The sequence below is a fragment of the Alternaria triticimaculans genome, assembly GCF_023758025.1.
Source record: "Alternaria triticimaculans strain BMP 0046 chromosome Unknown scaffold_1, whole genome shotgun sequence".
NCBI lineage: Eukaryota > Fungi > Ascomycota > Dothideomycetes > Pleosporales > Pleosporaceae > Alternaria > Alternaria triticimaculans.
The window spans coordinates 2,841,169-2,855,918 of NW_026055958.1; the positions used below are offsets into that span (position 1 = coordinate 2,841,169).

General features: G+C 52.1%; 6 protein-coding genes across 6 annotated transcripts; 2 read left to right on the forward strand and 4 right to left on the reverse strand.

The window, feature by feature from the left end:
- Positions 1-561: 561 nt before the first annotated feature.
- Positions 562-1,364, reverse strand: J4E78_000929 (uncharacterized protein; the record flags this gene model as incomplete). Its single annotated transcript, XM_049361590.1, has 2 exons — positions 562-865; positions 943-1,364. The coding sequence occupies 2 exons, from the start codon at positions 1,362-1,364 to the stop codon at positions 562-564; spliced, it is 726 nt and encodes a 241-aa protein (XP_049226873.1).
- Positions 1,365-2,543: 1,179 nt separating this feature from the next.
- Positions 2,544-5,187, reverse strand: J4E78_000930 (uncharacterized protein; the record flags this gene model as incomplete). The annotated part of the gene is made up of 3 exons (XM_049361591.1): positions 2,544-3,962; positions 4,009-5,045; positions 5,112-5,187. 3 exons carry the CDS (start codon positions 5,185-5,187, stop codon positions 2,544-2,546), a joined length of 2,532 nt encoding a protein of 843 aa, XP_049226874.1.
- Positions 5,188-8,572: 3,385 nt separating this feature from the next.
- On the forward strand, positions 8,573-8,934 carry J4E78_000931 (uncharacterized protein; the record flags this gene model as incomplete). The annotated part of the gene is made up of 2 exons (XM_049361592.1): positions 8,573-8,597; positions 8,663-8,934. The coding sequence occupies 2 exons, from the start codon at positions 8,573-8,575 to the stop codon at positions 8,932-8,934; spliced, it is 297 nt and encodes a 98-aa protein (XP_049226875.1).
- Positions 8,935-9,373: 439 nt separating this feature from the next.
- J4E78_000932 (uncharacterized protein) lies at positions 9,374-10,030 on the reverse strand (the record flags this gene model as incomplete). Its single annotated transcript, XM_049361593.1, has 1 exon — positions 9,374-10,030. One exon carries the CDS (start codon positions 10,028-10,030, stop codon positions 9,374-9,376), a length of 657 nt encoding a protein of 218 aa, XP_049226876.1.
- A 441-nt stretch (positions 10,031-10,471) lies between these two features.
- J4E78_000933 (uncharacterized protein) lies at positions 10,472-11,210 on the reverse strand (the record flags this gene model as incomplete). Its single annotated transcript, XM_049361594.1, has 3 exons — positions 10,472-10,705; positions 10,758-11,121; positions 11,167-11,210. 3 exons carry the CDS (start codon positions 11,208-11,210, stop codon positions 10,472-10,474), a joined length of 642 nt encoding a protein of 213 aa, XP_049226877.1.
- Positions 11,211-11,582: 372 nt separating this feature from the next.
- Positions 11,583-13,851, forward strand: J4E78_000934 (uncharacterized protein; the record flags this gene model as incomplete). The annotated part of the gene is made up of 2 exons (XM_049361595.1): positions 11,583-13,232; positions 13,285-13,851. 2 exons carry the CDS (start codon positions 11,583-11,585, stop codon positions 13,849-13,851), a joined length of 2,217 nt encoding a protein of 738 aa, XP_049226878.1.
- Between the last annotated feature and the right edge of the window lie 899 nt (positions 13,852-14,750).

Consider the following 14,750-nt stretch of genomic DNA (forward strand, 5'->3'; position numbering starts at 1 on the left):
GCGCTGCGTCCCCGCCAAGAGGCACCAGCAACCGGCATCTCGGATAAACAAGGTCTGCAGTGGGCGCCTCGTGTTGCCCGCATCCTTTGCAAGCGGCGCAGTAATGTTGAATAGGAAGGTCAGTGAAAAGTGAAGAGCCTGGTATTCCGTCAAGGAGATTGGGATTGCTTCATGCCTGGGCATGTTGGTGGATGATGATGGCATTGGGGTTTACCAGGTTTCGGGCACGCTACAGTACCAACGGGTCCAAATGGCCCGTGCATCAAGCAGGTCCGACCTTATCGCGTCCGCATTGTTTCTTTCTTGGAGTTAGGACCGGACTGACAACTAAAGCTACCGTTCTATTGCAAATAAGTCTGATCGCTATGGCCGTATCAATACCGCAATGCTTTCTTGCTGTTTGTAGACGCTTCCAATATAGCTATATCATTGCACATGTACGCGTATCTGTATAGAAGCACGAGATGACCTGTACTCTATGCAAAGACCAAAAGAGACATACATCGCCCCGATGCACTCTGTGTGTTGAACAGATTGAATTTCAGTGGATCTGTCAAGTAATCACAGTCCCTCTGGCATCCTCGTCGGATCGTTTGACCTCGTGCCTGGAACATTTGATATGTCTGCCACTCTGCTCGCGACGTCTCGAATGGTCTCGCCAACCTTCGTCTCGTAGTCGTCGACGTTGGGGTTCACCGTCCAGTACTCCAGCTTGCGTACCAACTGGTAGAAAGCAGTTGCCAGCAGTGCACCCAGCCCGGGACCAACCCAATAGATCCAATGGTAGTGTGGAAAGCTTCCCTGCACCACACAGACCGCAAAAGAGCGAGCTGGGTTGATGGCTGCGCCGGTGTAGGTTGAAGCCCTATAGTTCGTGAGTAACTTGCCCTAATCGTGTAGTGCTGACTACAAATAGCTGCGGAGAATATAGGGAAGACTTACATGAGAACGCATGCAAATACAGCTAATCCGATACCCACAGGCGCGATGAATGTAGCCTTGTGCTTTTCCGTCGCCAACATGAATATGGACACAACGACCTGGGCGGTAATGAACATTTCGATGAACAGCCCCTGCGTGACGGTTGTGTTCTCTCCCAGCTCAGTGGCTGCAAGAGCACCTTCAGGTAGGAGTCCATAAGCAATGGCGCTTGCCAAGATAGATGCTGCAAGCTGGCTGAAGACGTCGAGAAGACCATCAAGTGGTGGTACGGCGCGGATGAGCACCAAAGCCATAGTTACAGCAGGGTTAAAAAGCCCACCGCTAATCCTGAAAAAGGTCCAGGCATTGACCGTGACAGCCACGCCCCAGACCGTAGCGATGAGCAGGATCTTAGCAGGATCTGCTGAAGCATTCGCCTCCATTAAACTGTGCAGCAGCCGCTGTGTTGTTGATGACGGCCGAGTTGCCGCCTAGTCCGATGAGCATGAAGAAAAATGTTCCCACGAACTCAGAGATCATTGCAATAAATCGGTTGCGAATGCGTAGAGGTACCTTGTCGCGAAACTGGTCGAGAAAATAGAGGTGACCTTTGCTTGTGGTGACTTCGAGATCTCTATTGCCCTCCTGATTGTGAACTGGGAGTATCGGTAACTTTATGCGACGTAGTCTTCGGCGCCATACTGGCAGCTGTGATGCGTTACTGTTTCGTTTCCCGCTGTTGTGCTCATTGGCGCGTGTCGACGACATGACAAGTGCTGGTATCCAACGTGGAGAGAGAATACCCGACTCGATAGGTGATGCGACAGTACTAAAAGTTTCGGTGTCCAGAACGTGTAATAGAAACCAAAATGCTGGTCGTTGTCAATATTCCAGTGGGCCGCGAGCTCAAGGTCGTGCGAGTTGTTTTGGGTATGCAGTGCTTAGTCCCCCGCTGCAACGATAATAGCAGCAAATGCACAATCCCACATCCTTCAGCCAGCACAGGGCGAATGGCATGATGATGTGCTGATGCGCTATCCTCCGCGTCGGTTAATGCGTCCGATGTGACATCATTCGGACGTATGCTGATTCCGCGGGCATTGAAAGACGTTTACACATTCTCGTCCAGATTGATAGAGAAGTGACAGTGCATAGTTAGAAGGAAACCGAACTTCTTGTGTTCAAGCCTGAGCGCCATCGAAGTTGTGGAGAAGAACCTTGGAAAGATTGAGGACGCTGCGACGCGCTCAAGGAGTGTGCGGACCCCCGAGTGACTTTACCGCATTGGGTATAACTCACTCTCTAGCTCGGACTGAGCCCTGGAGGATAGATCGAGCTGGCGACGTGGTAACCTTTTAATGTAGCATGCCTAAGGCAAATCTACAACTGGTTACTGAGATGAAATAAGGCTTCATTGGGAAACACTGTATATGTATGGTGACAGGCGTGCTTCGTGCGCGTGAGGTAATCTATGACAAGCTTGACGAAAACTGCTAGAGGATTATGAGCTGTGGAAAGAGAGAAGGCCAATGATCTGGTTCTGGAACTGGGTAATAGGCGGGTATGTCTCTGAGATTACGCGTACATATTTACGGTATGAGAGTCATCATCGCGGAGCAGAACTACCAGCGCTGCACGTAGTCTTTAACCGCTGCTCGAGCATCCTCGCCACCTTCAATGTACTCCTTCAGTATAGCCGCAGCTTCTACTGCATACGTAACTTTCGGTACAGTCATACCTGGTCGTGTCATATACTCTTCATTGTCAAGCTCTTGAAGGATTAGCAACGCGACATATTGCTGGTGTACTTCGTCCACTCCTCCGTACTTCATGAGTATTTTCACGTCATCCGACTTCAACCTCCTGAGAAGACCGCCACAAATGCGTGTCAGCTCAATACAGTCGAGCGCGAGGTACCGTGGGAAGTCTGCGACATGGTTGCGAAGACGATCGAGAAAGGCGGTAGGGTTTTCTTCGTCAAGGAAGGATTTGACGCGAGAGCTTCTGTTCTCTTTAGAGTGTTTCGCGACCATCTCAGCATCGAGACGCGTCAATGTGCGCCGTAGAGGCTCACGATCATGTAGATGATCTGCAACGATAGCCATGCTGGGTGGGAAACTTAAGGCCCCAAATCTCTTCTCTTTCAATACCGCCATATTCTTGATGGTTGCCACTCGGCCTTTCCCAGTGTTTGCAGCTCGAACAAGTTCTGGCGCGCAACCAACCGCGATGGAAGCGCGGTTGCACATTTGCTTGGCGCTTTCCGTTGGAAGTGCACCAAGAAATATGGTCTTGATGTGCATGTCGATCAGTGAGTCGAGCTTTTCCCATGGAACGTCAAGATAGCCTAGTTGCCGGAGTGCGTTATACAAGTGGCACATGAGGAACAAGCTAAGATCATCGTTCGCGAAATCGAAACCAATCTCAGCTCGTAAAAACTGCAAATTGAGAGCTAGCTTTGCCGGTGTAAGCGGATTGTTCTTGCGCAGGAAGTTTGGGTCTTCTGATGGCATGACATGCTCCTCGCCAAATTGTAGACGCGCCTCGGCCGTCCCTGCGGGGTCGGGAATTGATGCGCATGCCTTGATGATGTGTTCTTTCCTGGCCATACTGAGATCAAAATGTTTCCAGATGTCGCGATGGAATCCAGAGAGGGCTGCGGCAGGGTGGTTGGAGTCAATGGCTCGAAGATCGAAATATCGCAAGATTTCGCCAGGCCACTCAAAGGTCCACGAGAGCAAGGCGTTAAACTCAAGAGTTTTGTCTTTCGCCCGTTCCGGATACAATATACCATCGCAACGACAGTGGTTGGACTGATCATACATGACCTCCGCAAGCCGGGCGGCGTAGTGGAAAGGCTCATGCGCGTTCGGACTGTGTAGACCCCATATCCCGTCTAGAAGGCTTGCCGCAATGGAGTGCTGGCTTCCACGAGTTGCACCAGCGATCGTGCGGGATACGAGGTCGAGGCTTGCATTACTGATGCATCGTTGGTGGGGGGGCGGTGGTCCATTTTGCTCCCAAAGATCAGAACGGAGTGTCTGAGAACAGTCAATTTGGTCCCTCAAGTGGTCTGTCATGACTAACCATCTCTAGCTGTAGCTCTATAAGATAGCGGATAAATCTGGCGTCAAACAAGATGAAATCCTTGTATTTATGGAGTCCTAGATGGGGTTGTCTCTTGTGTACCAGCTTTACTACGACCGGGTATCCTGTACCTTCATATGTAGCGGCGCGGAAATCGTGGAGGGCAAGGACGGTCGAACTCCAGTTGCTCAGTGAGGCTAGCTCCTTGGACATGGCTTCCTTTACTTTGTCGTTGTTATGCTCCATGCCGTCTTCGATCTTATACAACAGATCGAGTGCTAGATCTGATAGGAGAGATTTAGTCTCTAAGCTTACATCTTCCTCAGAATGGTCAAAGTACTGCTTCCATAGGTTGACTACCCATGATATAATTGAATCAGCGTCGTCCTTGAAACAGAGCCAACGCAACCGTGATTCCTCGTCGGAGTCGATAGCCGGCTCATAACGAGCTGATGGTACAGTTGCAGCCGTTCCGTAAGCTAAACCTTTGTCGGGAGATGTAGCCAGGTTGGCTGTTCCTTGTACATCATCGGTCAGCTCAACGTCCCGGAGGACGTCAAACAAATTATGCAAGGTCAGATCCGTGTCTTGTCGTCTTTCCGAATTATCCAGCGAGGTTTCCTGGACTCGAACAACCTTTCCAATCATGTCGACTACCTGTCGAAGTGTGTCGAGAAAGTATACGTGACCGGCGTTACCTTCATGGTCCGGTTGTTTGTTAGCGAATTTGGTGGCGTACTCTGTACGGCCTCGCACAGCTTCTTTGAAGGCGTCCCATGCAGGCTTAGACATGACGAGTTCCTGGTCAAGGTTCTCCAGATAGCGGGCTTGGCGAAGAATCTCCTCAGTTGACACTTTGTAGATTGTTTTCGAGGCCTTGATCTTAGGCGCGGGTGATTGACTTTGCAGTTGCTCCTTCTTCTTTGCTTCTTTGCGCGCTTTTCCCTTCAACCGGCCTGTCTTGATCGAAGTGCTCGTGGGCGTCGCCGCGGCTGAAGCTCTGGAGTTGGTATCGCCACCGACTTGCACATTGCTGCCTACAATAAAGTCGTGTTAGAGAGTACGTTACGTAGGTAGTGGCGGAAGGGGAAATCAATACTCACCGTGCTCGGAAGCAGTTTCGATGAGCCAAGTGACGGCGACATTGGTCTGCAACTTGATTCTGGCGTATCTACCCATTGTATCAAGACTTGACGTCTTATGCAGAATCGTTTTAGAGATCAACTGCTGGCCGTGATATCGATGCGGGGTTGATTATGTCCTAAACGCTTCGGGTTCAAAACTAGAAAGGTGAGATATACACGTACACCCCTTGGCTGATTGGTCGCCCAGGTCTTTCGGAAACGGCGCACTGACTGTGCAGGCGTAAACGTCTCGTGACAACGGCCTCTAACGGAATTGCCTTCTGCCCCGCTCTCTTTCTCTCCACATTAACGCTAGATTGTACGCACTCGCCACCCACTTTGGTCGTAGTGACAAAGGCCAGAGACAGTAGCGAATTATGGATGATAACCAGGGAAGGGAGCCGTCGCTTTCTCTATACATATGTCTCTGCCCTTCCTTATAACCCCTGTGATAGCAAGCAAGCGTGACAATTGCCAGTGATGGACCAGAAATAGCGTCAATGTCGATTACCTTTAGGATCATGTAGCTTGATGACAATCATACCACATATCATAGCCTCCTAGTGTTTGTCGTTCCACTCAGGAATCAAAACAACAACCACAGAACTTACTGATAGGACCGTCACCAGAGCAATATGGACAATGTGGCGTATTGAGTAAATGTTACTGACAGGCGCGGGCCGCCATCGCAACGATGTTTCCAGACCAGGACGAGGATAGTTGCTGGCATATGTGCACAGCTCAAGTAAGATGCAAATCGACTAAATTGAGCGAAATAATAGCGATGGCGGTTCAAGAAGCAACTGTTCCGAGGTCCACGAAGATGATTGTTCAGAAGCGAGCAAGCGATAAGATGCACTCAGGTGAAGCGCGATGGCAAGGCTTCGGAACAGCTTCCATCATGGCGGCAGCCGTACTGTATGGATGCGCAAAGACGCGGCAAAGACGTGCTGCAGATGTGAATCGGGTGATGACGTCACGGATGGAGGATGATGAGGAGATGGAACGAGGAGTGCCGAAGGGAGACGCGAAGACTATTGATGATTACTAAGCAACACCTGAGTCGGCAAGCCACGGGCTTCGGGACCCATGCCCAGCACCTGCCATGGGAAGAACACCAACACGTAGCCGCGAGAGCGAAGTCGACACCATACCGCGTCCCTGTATTATGGTACTAGCAATATACATGCATTCAGGTCTACCCGTCTCACAATGAATCAAACTTCTTACACAAAACGATCGCCGCGTCGAGCGTGAAATTCAGGTCCTTTCACCACCACCCAACAACGCGTCCAACCAACGTGAGCGCAGTGACTTCGTCTCCTTCGTCTCCTTCGTGTAACCCAGCCGAGTCCCCACAAGCTTGCGATCTGGGTTAATCTTTCCCTCCATCCCGGTATCCGACGCGCGACGTGCAGCTATGTGCATCTCGCGGTCTTTCCGGAAAGTCATTGCGGGCGTTGGCTCGGGGTGATCTGGATGCTTTGTTGAAAATTTCGTCTGGAAAGACTCTTTGCGAGGGGAAGAGAGCCATATCTGGTGGGCCTCGACGTCGCGGTAGCGTTGCCATGCTGCTCGGGCGCTGGTGTCGGATGGTGTGGTGGGAGACTGTTTACATTCGATTAGATCGTGCGTGTCGTGATAACGGGTACGACCTTCCTTCATCTCAGAAGCTGTAGCATTAGTGAATGTAGGCTTCAAGGCGGTTTTGTGAAAGCGTCGGGCTTGAAGCATCGCGATGCGGGCGGTAGAGGAAAACATGTTTGTAGGGTCTCTTCAGGTGACTTGTCAGAGCTTTCGCAATGTCGGAGTGTGAAAGGGGACTATATGGTCAAATATGTATTGTTGTATTTGAGTGCAAAAGCCGAAATATGTCTGTGAATACACAATCGAGGGTGTTTCTTATCAACGTAACCATGGGTCGGCTGTGTGAGTCGACCGATCCAACCCAACGATACGACGCTGCATGTGGCCTGAAGTTGTAGGCAGAGGCTGCATGAACAGAACCCTTTCCTAATGCTAGACTGAGAAATGTATGGGGCTGAAGTAAGAGTGTCGGAAGTGAGGTAGTGCGTCTGGGAGTCCTGGAATGCAAGACATATATATAATTGGACGTCGACATTTGCAGAAGTCACCTCGTAGTTCAGCCTGACGCCATGTCTGGTGGACAGTAGAGAATGGAGGAAACCTTCCAAATGCCATTTTCCAGCACATCTCGCATGCATATTGTGCTCGATCGATGGTGAGTTCTACAATTATGTGTGACCACCAGCACTGGAAACATACGGTGCGCATGCATTTCATGCAGGAGTTGACGTCGCTCAGACCACCGAGAGCATCGCAAATGGCCGACTTCCAATTATTGAATATCCTGGGAGTAGCATCTATAGTCTTCTTGTGGAGTGGTTCTTCGCAAGTCCGGTCGGTCTTACCAAGCAGGTTGCGTAGGGTGGGCAAGCCGTGCTTGGGGCAGTCTGCTAAAGGACTCTTGTCACAACTACAGGGTCTGGAGACTGGTTGGAACGGATGTAGGTCTTCCCGCTTAGGTAGAGTGGGCGCGTTTGGTCCTTTCATGATGAGTCGAAAGTCTGAGCTGCTGATTGCAAGTGCTTGAAAGTCAGCAGGGCGTAGATGGGGACATAGCGCCTCGAGGATAGGGTATTGGCGAACAGCGTCAAGGACCTCGGGAGGTTGGCCATGCTGTCCGTCGTGGAGAAGGGGCTGGTGGAACAGTTCCATACAAACTACATGCTGACGATCCGTTAAATAATGTTGAACAGGACATACAGTAGTTCCACTGACTCCCACAACACTTAACCATGGTACGCGCTGTTGTGCTCGTTGCTGCCTGTGCAAGTCCAAGGTTGCGACATGGCTACGTAGGTAGAGTGCTCAGATACTGAGGTTAAATCAGGGTGAGATGGGGGCGCAGTAGTAGGAGAAGGATGCATCGAAGGATATGATCTTCAGCGCTCACATGAGAAGCAACAGCGGACCGCTGCATCAGCTAGTGTGGTGGTGAAGGGGAAGGGAAGAGAGAAGAGCAGCGATGCGGAGGGTAGACTGCTCTGATTGGCTTGACGCACGTGCCATCTGAAGCTCCACCGGAAAGCATCGCGAGCTTCATGTCCAGTTCAAATCAAACCACGTCACGCGCAAGCAACACGTTGCTTCCTCTCCCTCACCCGACCCGCAATTATCCGCCTCAAGTCTCACCGGTCGAAGAGATCTGTCAGAGTTTCTACGACTTCGCGACATAAGCCCGCAGCAAGTCGCGACCTTTTCCATAAGACACGATACCGCGAAACATTGCGCAAGCCTCCTTCGGTCCCTCGCAGAAAGACTTTGAAGAACACGGTCGAGGCGCCCTCACGTACCGGCTGAATAACGCACTTTCACCGAACATCCGAATCAGCGATCTTTTAAACCACATCTTCACAATGGCACTTAACGCCTACCTAAACAGTAAGTCTCTCTCCTCTACAGTTCCCTATAATGCCGTACCAGTACGTCGTTCTAACTATTTCCAGAGCGCGTATCAGTCCTCACCCTCGATGGCCGCACCATGGTCGGGCTCCTCCACTCGTGCGACGGCAGCATGAACCTCGTCCTCCAAGAAGCCGTCGAGCGCATCATCCGACCGATAGAAGACGAAGAACCCAGTGAAGAAGTGCCTCTTGGGCTGTACATCATACGGGGTGATAGTGTGGCGGTGGTGGGCAGAGTGGATGAGGAGATTGACACGAAGATTGACTGGGGCAAGGTGCATGGCGAGGTGTTGGGCGGCACGAGACATACTTGAGCGGGCGAGAGGCAGCGATACGGGAACGGAAGATGTCATACGAAAAATACATGCGCAAATGGCGAACGAGTTTAAGGGCACGCCCAGAGCGAACGATCTCCGCGGTTTGGGACGACATCAAGCGCCAGAGAAGAGACTGAGCGCAGAACCACATGGCGGGCGCTATTTGGATCGGATAGAGACATACATGCATACACGGAGGAAACGATACCCACGAAAGCGCAAATACAACGCTGAGTATGTCATCTCACATAAACATTCCATGCGCCTTTGCTGACCTCTCAGAATATGAAATGCATTTGCTTGTATGTACGTCAATGTCGCAGAATCGACAGACCGTAGTATAAGCATGCTACTTGACATTGACGCCATACCATGCGCCATGACTATGTGAAGTTCCTCCAACGCGACCACTCGTAGCTCAGTGCACCCATCCTGCTCACTGTATACTCCTTCCCACGCCCTGTCCAATCCCTACAATATTCTTATGATCGTTAGGGTTCGCAGCGGCTTCGTACAGCACAGAAACAGCCTCCTTGTTCAGCTTCATAAAATCGCCCTTGAACGCCAGATAGCTTATTCGCGTCTCGTCCTCCTCGCCATTGCTCCAGTTATCTTCGAAGAACAAGCTCAGACTACGGGTAGTGCCGAACTTCGCCCTCTTGACGGGTATCTCCTGCACCTCACTCGTCTGACTGATCTCGAGTATCTGTGTAGGTTCCTTCTCGGCGGCCGTCTCGAAATCGAGCGAGTCTTCGTTGACGAAGACTTTGAGGGTCTTGGGACAGTCGGGGCCGGGGCTTGTACGCAAGATGATGGAGTGTAGGCGGACTTGACCGGTGAAGGGGACCGTCATGAGGATTTGCTCGTCGGCGCTGCTCTTCAGTTCGGGTTCCGGGTCGAGGCGCTGCGCCCAAGTCTTCTGGCAGATAGCGCGGCCGCTGTTGGATTCATCTTCGTTGAGGGTGACAAGCTTGGGGAAGTCGAGTTGTTCGTAGAGTATGTTCTGTAGCGCGGGCGTGATGTCATCGCTGTGGTCGTGGCCGTCGCCATGCGAGTGGTCGTGATGCTCGTCGTGACAGTGTGAGTGTGACATGTTTGCTGGGGTTGTCGGGTGTGTTTGCTCGGTAAGGCTGATGGTAGTGGGGGGATGGCGGGGTAGCTTTGAGCTTCGTGCAGGGAGCTGGGGTAAGGCTTGTTGATGCAGCGTCGGAAGGTTCTGGTGGTTTGGAGAGGGATGGCAGGAGGGACGGCGTTGTTGTAGGGCAGGGGCTATGACGCAGCGCGCTCGGCGTGTGAAGAGAAGGCGAGACTGGCGTAGACGGCAAACATGCAAGACGCCGCATCATTGCCCATGTTTCGCACACGTCGTCATCATCTGCAGAAACCCGTAGAACAACGTCGCAGATAGAATCCTGTGTATATGCGTAAATGTAGCAAACATGCACCATGCCAAGTGCCACATGGTCCACGCGATGCAAGCAAAACACCCCAACGCCACGCTTCAATGCAATCTATGCGCCAATGCAATGTCTCATCATGCCAGCATGGGCTGCGATGCCTGCTCGGCAGCCCTTTCCCTCGCCCTTCTCGCCGCTCTGTCCTTGGCCATCTGCGCCTTCTCTTCGGGTGTGAACTGTGGTTGGGCAACGGGCGCGTCGGGCAGTGCAGGCACGGTGCCGTTGACCTCGGCTTCGAGAGCATCGAGCTCGTCTTCGACTTCGTCTTCGTCTTGGTTCGACATTTTGTTCGCGAGGAGTTCGCTGATTTCCTGTTGCGCGTGTCAGCACCCATCTGGTTAGAAGCGTAGGGATGTGACGCACCTCTTGATAAGCCCGAGCCTCTTCGTTCTCACCCAGCAACTTCTCCACATTCTCTATGCCGCCCATCTCCTTGTGTATCTCCTTGAGCACTGCCGTTCCCTGTTGCAGACCGAACAGGACATCCTTCTGGACTAGAGCGAATTCGACATCACTCGTCAGGATCTCGAGCTGCGCTAGCTGAGCATCAGTCTTGGATAAGAGACCCTCCTGGTACTTCTTTCTCCTCAGCGCTAGCTTCGCCTTATTCGTATCGCCTTTGGCTAAGCACTCTTTAGCGATCTCCTTCTCGCGATCGGTCAGGACGGTGATGCGCTTCTGGTACTGTCGTAGCTTATCGCGCTGGTTCTTCATATCCAGGATCGCCCTGGCCCGTCAGCAGCGCTTAAATGGGGTGGAGATCATAACTCACTTATCCTGGGCTGAGATCTTGTTCGCGCTGGTTGAGTTGCCCATATTGCTGCGAGATCCATGAGGGATGGGAGTTGCGCATGCGACATGACCCTGTGCCTTGATTGACGTATGCGGGCTAGAGCTAAGCTAAGCTCGGCGCTACTCTTCCTTATCGATAGCCGTCGCGAACTTTTTTGGTGATGCGACAGCCACGCGCAACATTACCGTTGCATACCAATTCACCGTGCAAGTCTCGTGTCGCAGCCCAGTCACCATTGTATCAGTACCAGGCTTCACTGGCTGTACAAGATCCAGGAGTCTTCGAGCCTTATCCATTGTCGGGTGCTTAGAAAGGTCCAGCACTCCAACTACGCCAGGCGAATACATCGAAGTCTGTACCTATTTTCTGACTCAAATCCTACCATCGTGGTCGCCATGGTCTCAAAAGGTCGGCCATCTCTTCAGGCTGGCCTCGATAAGGAGGTGTACCAAGTAGTCCGCAAATACCTGGACGAAAAGGGTGAGTCGGCGCTGAAGCTCCGGTTATCTACGGTATACGACTACATACAGCGATCAAACTCGAGCTTGAAGAGGCGGCCCAAGAAGCAGATTGAGGACTCTATTGACCGCGTGATTGACGTTATCCGCGAAGACGAAGAATCCGACGACGAAGACGAGATGGCCGAACTTGAAGGAGACTTTACCATGGACGAGCCAAAGGAGAAGAAGGATCGATCAAGCGATTGGATGAACAAGCAAATTGTCAATCAATGGGCGATTCCGCCTGCTGCAAATGCGGAAAAGAGTGAGAAGAGCAAGAAGCGGGATAGTGGAAAGTCGAAAGAAGAGAGGGAGGCCAAGAGGCAGAAGAAGGCAGGGGCGCAGGAGAACAAGATCGACACTGCGGCTCCTACAGGTGTTACACTTGAAGATATAGGGGGTGTTGAGAAGGTCATGACGCAACTCAAAGAGCATCTAGTACTCCCGCTTCTCTGCCCACAAGAATACGCCAACCGTAAGATCCCAATACCACGCGGTATACTCCTCCATGGACCACCTGGATGCGGTAAAACAGTCATAAGTCGAGCCTTCGCTGCCGAAATCGGCGTCCCCTTTATCGAGATTCTGGGCCCATCCGTCGTGTCAGGCATGTCTGGAGAATCCGAGAAGCAAGTACGAGAACACTTCGAGAAGGCCAAGGAGGTTGCACCATGTCTGATCTTCATCGACGAAATCGACGTCATTGCGCCTAAGCGCGACAGTGCACAAAGTCAAATGGAGAAGAGAATAGTTGCCCAGCTTCTCATATCCATGGACAGTCTGGCTATGGAAGGCAACAATGGCAAGCCTGTTATCGTACTCGCCGCTACCAACCGCCCTGATAGTCTTGATCCAGCCCTGCGTCGAGGAGGCCGATTCGATACCGAAATCAACATGGGTGTACCCAACGAGCTTATGCGACGGTCTATACTCCAAGCTCTAACGCGCGAACCAAAGCTCGCGGAGAACGTCGACTTTGGTGTACTAGCGAAACGGACAGCTGGATTCGTAGGTGCCGATTTGAAGGATCTGGTTAGCAAAGCAGGTACATGGTCTATGGATCAGTATCGACGAGCACTCGAGAAGCAAGCGGCCGACGCAGAGACTACAATGGACATTGACGACGGTCTTTCGCTAAACGCGGATAGTCGGGTGTACCAATCTATTCGGCGTCTGATTACCCGCGTCAAGGATACGGAAGCTCCACGGCCTGAGGGCTTCGAAGATACAGTAATCTCGATGGAAGCTTTTGAGGCCGTACTTCCTACTATCACCCCATCATCAAAGCGAGAAGGCTTTGCCACTGTGCCGGACACTACATGGCGAGATGTCGGAGCGCTGGCAGGTGTTCGCGAAGAGCTCGAGATGGCTATTTGCGAGCCCATCAAAGATCCGGCCAAGTTTGCCAAATTTGGTATCTCAGCCCCCACTGGAGTGCTACTGTGGGGACCGCCTGGTTGCGGTAAGACACTTCTGGCCAAGGCGGTGGCTGCGGAATCCAAAGCAAACTTCATCAGCGTCAAGGGGCCAGAGCTTCTGAACAAGGTACGTTACAAAATGGCCTTCAAAAGACATTCCGCATACTAACAAGTTCCAGTACGTTGGAGAGTCCGAAAGGGCCCTACGCCAGGTGTTCATGCGCGCCCGCTCTTCCGTACCGTGTGTCATCTTCTTTGATGAGCTGGACGCCCTCGTTCCAAGACGCTCCACCGAGCTCCACGAAGCTTCCGCCCGCGTTGTGAACACACTGCTCACAGAGCTCGACGGCCTGTCCATGCGCGAAGGCATATATCTCATCGCTGCTACCAACCGGCCCGAGATGATAGACGAGGCAATGCTCCGACCCGGGCGCTTGGAGACCCTACTTTACGTCGAATTGCCCAAGCCAGAAGAGCGTGTGGATATCCTGAAGGCGCTCATTCGGCAACGCGGCGTTCTCAGCGACAAGCTCGCCGGAATCGGTCGCCAAGACGTATGCAATAACTTCTCCGGTGCTGATTTGGAGAGTTTGTTGCGCAAAGCCGGACAACACGCGCTTCGAAGACGCAGCGAGGTGGTCGAGGAGTTTGATTTCGTCGAGGCGGCTAAGACCGTCAGGCCGAGTGTCGGCGATGTGAAGCACTATGAGAAGCTAAGGGAGAAATTTGAGACAAAGCTTTGGTAGAGCCTGGACGTACTCACTGTATATTTGTTGACTTTCGAAATAATATCCGCCAATGTATCCATCCGCTACTTCATGATTTACACATCGTCCTCATAAGTCACCAACGTATCTCCCTAGCTATTGCCAACTACGCGTCCATCATCTGGAATCCCAATGCCCCGTTGTACCCTTCTCTCGCCTTGAACTTCTTCTTGAACCAGCTTTTCAACCCACGTCCACTCGCTTCGTCATGATGGTGCTCGTCTTCTTGGCTCTCCTTACTATCGCCACTGGGCCGCCAGTCCTTCCTCGGCGCTCCTGGAGTCAACGGCGCATCGCTCGCAACGACGCTAACATCGCTTTCCTTACTCCTCCGATCCCCTTTGCCACCCAGCATTCCCGTCGCACTACCAAACGTGAAGAAAGTCGGGGTTCCCATGAATGTCGGTGAAACTGGCGGCGACCAAATCGCCCTCGCGCTCCCTTCACCAGCGCTCAAGAAACTCGATACGGTGGGTGATCTCTCCGGAAAGCCTGACACTGTTGGCGACGTTGCCGCGCTCCATCCAGCGACTTCAGACAACGCGCAGTCGAAACAGCCGCTGTTGTCGGTGCTTTCTTTGTAGCGCAATTTATACCTTCGACAGGAGCGGCCGGTGGCGGGTTGACGTTCACGGGGTGTGAGTATGGCGCAGTAGTCCCAGCGGAGAAGGGTGGCGTGGGCGCAGTGGCGGTAACGAGTGTTGATTTCGATGCACATGTTGACCGGCGTGTTGTTGGCGCTATCTGGATTCAATTCTCGAACAATAGCAGAGCGATCTATTCTATAATTCTCAATAGCTGAGACTAGGCTGTGACAAATTACGTGATTAATATCGAGGAGAAGGGGTTATTATGATAGAGAGAAGTAGGAGATGACG